Raw genomic sequence first — 3549 nt, 5'->3', positions numbered from 1 at the left:
TGTTAAAACAAAAAATATTTGTTGTTTGTGTCAATAAATTGGGTTAATTTAAAAATACAGTGGTTAAATTTAAACATTTTTTCTATTGCTCTTTGTTTTAAAAAAGGTTATAAAAAAAAGTCAATAATTATTGATACCGAACGATATGAAACATTATATCGTTGATACATTTTTTAGCTACATCGCCCAGCCCTAAATGGTAATATGTTTTTTGTACATAGAGCTATGGTAAATATCATGGTTTGGACACAACTACAATAGCAATACTACGGTATTCAGTGAAATACTTTGATATCTTGATTCTGAATGATTACCATATAAATGTTATTTACAAAAAAACTGCCACCCTCACAAAACCTCCTTAATGCAGTGCCATAGTATTACCATGTTTTATGAACATGTTCCAAAGTAAAATGTTTTTACCAATACCATATCTTTTACAATACTATGATGTTAGTAGCACAACAGATGAATATGGTAATCAGTATCATAGTAGGCTATATATCAAAGTACCATGGTATTGCCATTATCATGTAAGGTAAACACTTAATAGATAATATAAGAGGTATTAAGTAATACATGCAATACTAAACATTATACATTATTAATTTGGCATGTAAGCACACAGTTAGTGTGATGTGAAGTGTGACCTTGTTCAGATAGGATGCGCGCAGCTGCTCGTGCGTCTGCCGGTACAATAGACTGGCCGGTGTGGAGAGGCGTGTGCGCGCGACTGATGAGACACAAGAACCGGTTTCACCGGATTTTTTTTTTTCTAATGTGAACGTACCTGTGAAGTGCTGTAGGGTCGGTACCGTGCCCTGGACCCACAGGCTCAGCACTTGCTGCACCGATAGATTAATGGAATAATCCTTATTCATGTTCGCGCTGGGCGGCTGGAGCGCGGCCCTCTTGCTCAGATATCTGACCGAGGATGGGGGACACATGGAGCCTCCTCACCGGTGCCGCTGCTCGCTGGAGGAGGATGGCGGAGCGGCGGTCCGTCTGATCAGCTGCTGCTCAGGGGCCATGATGGGTACGGCTGACACACACACACACACACACATACACACTCTCTCACTCACTCACACACATACACACGCACGCGCGCGCACACACACACTGGCGCTTCTGCATGGCTCTTAAAGGCGCAGCGCTCTTAAAGGGAGGTGAACGTCACATTCACATTACGACCAGATACAATAGTTTATGAATGAATAAGCCTAATATAAATTGAATTTATTCTGCATTGAATTTAGAAGTGGAGAGAGAGAGAGAGAGAGAAATTCTAACTTCAATTTGAGTAGCATGCAATAGGTTATGTTAAACCAGATGCTATATAAAATATCAATTTTGATATTTAAATCTCATTTACATATTTAATATTAAATAAATACTACTACTACTAATAATAATAATAATAATAACAATAATTTAGTTATACAATTATTAAATAATTTAATAATATTAATACAAATATTGTTATTAATATTATTGATAATAATAATGCTTTGATTGTACACAGTTTAAGTTCAACCAGATTCAATACAAAGAATATGAATTTGTATATTTAAGTATAAATTAAATATTTATTATTATTATTATTGCTATTAAATAATAATAATAGTAATTTTAGTCATTTAATGTTAAATAATTTCATGTTTAGATTATGCATGGTTTAAATTAATCCAGATATAAAGTAATATGAATTTGTATATTTAAATATTGATTAAATATTTAATATTAAATAATAATAATAATAATAATAATAACAGTAGTAATTATTATTATTATTATTATTAAATCATACATACCAAATATAATTTAACCACAGAATACTATTTAAATTGATGATCATCATAAAGTGGATTTATCATGTTCACTGTTGAAACTGCACTATAATATTTTCTACTAGAATTGTCTCCTCTTGCTGTTGCCCTGCTGAGTGAGATAAGGTTGTTGCTGTTCTGGAAAATTCCTGTGAATTTAAACAGATCCATTTTAGGACAGGGGTCTGACAGGGTTTAAATTTAAATGCTGTCTAGGAAGCATACACATTAAGTAATATTAATGTCTGAGCATTTCCTAAAGAAACTGAAGAAGCTTTCCTAAGCTCCTGGCACTTTGTGGAAGAGATTATATGCTTAAACATCTTCCCTTTAACTACATAATATTACATGTACCAAAGCACTGAAATGTATCAAGCCAAAATGTGCCACCAATCAGAAAAGATGCAACCGCATAAAAAAAAAAATCTATTGATTCATCTGTAAAACTTAACATAAAAGTCAAAAGAGCCACCCTTTGATTTTTTTTTATTTTTTATTTTTAAGGACAATGAAGCCCATTCCAAGAACAGGTTTACTGGAGTCTGAACAAAAAAACTGAGCATGAACTAATGGGATTTTCAATGGGACAGTGACATAAGCGGAGCAGCTTCTGTTCCTCAAACCCACACCCTGATCATTTTTCCACTATTTATCGCCCTGACATTTGAGCCTACACTTGTTGTATTACCTTACAAACCCAAACCTCTCAGCTTCTGCTTTCTCATTGTAAACGCTCCATTCAAATAATGGCCGAATCGCAAGTCATGTGAGGAGAGGACACCACACCAAAGGACTGGATGAAATAGTTTGAAGGCAAACACCTGACACTGGACCTTTTGTGAAGAAATCCAGCTCCTCTATAGGGCCGAAGGGTGTGTTTCCAAAGGCAGAAGGAATCATTCAGCACCAGGGGCATTGTGGGACTGCATGCACACAAACTATTAATTCAGGCATCTCTGAGTCAATCAATCATTCAGTTTTGTGCAAATAAAGAACAAAATGTGCTTTGCAGATAAATAAAATGCAAATTATAAATTATTTATATAATGTATTCAGTGTTCATCTTTAATGGCACAGAAAGTAATTTGGTCTTGGTCAGGTTAGGGGTACAAATTACCATAACAAACAAACATGTGATTTGCATATCACAAACACACCTCTCCCGTGTGGTTCCTTCAGCCTTGAATTTAATGAGGCTGCTGAAAGACAAAATAAATAAACATCCATCATACTTTACTGTGATATTCCAATGTGTCTTTGGCACAATGAAAATTGCCTATGGAAAATTCCATGTAGTAATATAACTTGTTCATATTCACAGTATCCAGCAGATGGCGCTGTGAACTTACATTGTACTGATTGACCCAGTAGTTTTCCAGTGTTAGACATGAAGTATTGTAGGTCATATAATAAAATACAAAGAAACAAAAAATAAATAATAACTACACAAATAGTAATTTTACATTTGAACAAACACCTTCATGATAGTGCAATCAACTGTAATGTTTATGGCTAATAAGTTATTTTTAGGAGGGGGTGATCCTTTTTCCAACTCAGTGATTCGGTTTATTTATTTTTCAGACATGTTGGTGTCTTTCACTTATAAGTTACACTGAGTAAATACAGCTGGATAAAACAAAAACTGTGTCCGTCTTCATTTCATGCTGCAAAGCAACAAAATGTGATTATTTTAAAGGGGGTGATTCTTTTCTCAATGGCA

At 34.3% G+C, this 3549-nt stretch overlaps 1 protein-coding gene across 1 annotated transcript in view; it reads right to left on the bottom strand.

Annotated features, from left to right (window-relative positions):
* Positions 1 to 1079, bottom strand: part of LOC107738955 (transmembrane protein 170B-like) — an 18080-nt gene extending 17001 nt beyond the window's left edge. Inside the window, exon 1 of the mRNA XM_016550885.1 lies at positions 791 to 1079. Coding sequence (XP_016406371.1) covers positions 791 to 947 — 157 coding nt within the window. The 5' untranslated portion in view covers positions 948 to 1079. The remainder of the gene's footprint in view (positions 1 to 790) is intronic.
* Between the last annotated feature and the right edge of the window lie 2470 nt (positions 1080 to 3549).

This window comes from Sinocyclocheilus rhinocerous, unplaced genomic scaffold, assembly GCF_001515625.1.
Source record: "Sinocyclocheilus rhinocerous isolate Xijiao unplaced genomic scaffold, SAMN03320098_v1.1 scaffold2812, whole genome shotgun sequence".
In the NCBI taxonomy this organism is placed as follows: Eukaryota; Metazoa; Chordata; class Actinopteri; order Cypriniformes; family Cyprinidae; genus Sinocyclocheilus; species Sinocyclocheilus rhinocerous.
This window is presented reverse-complemented; position numbering and strand designations above follow the sequence as displayed.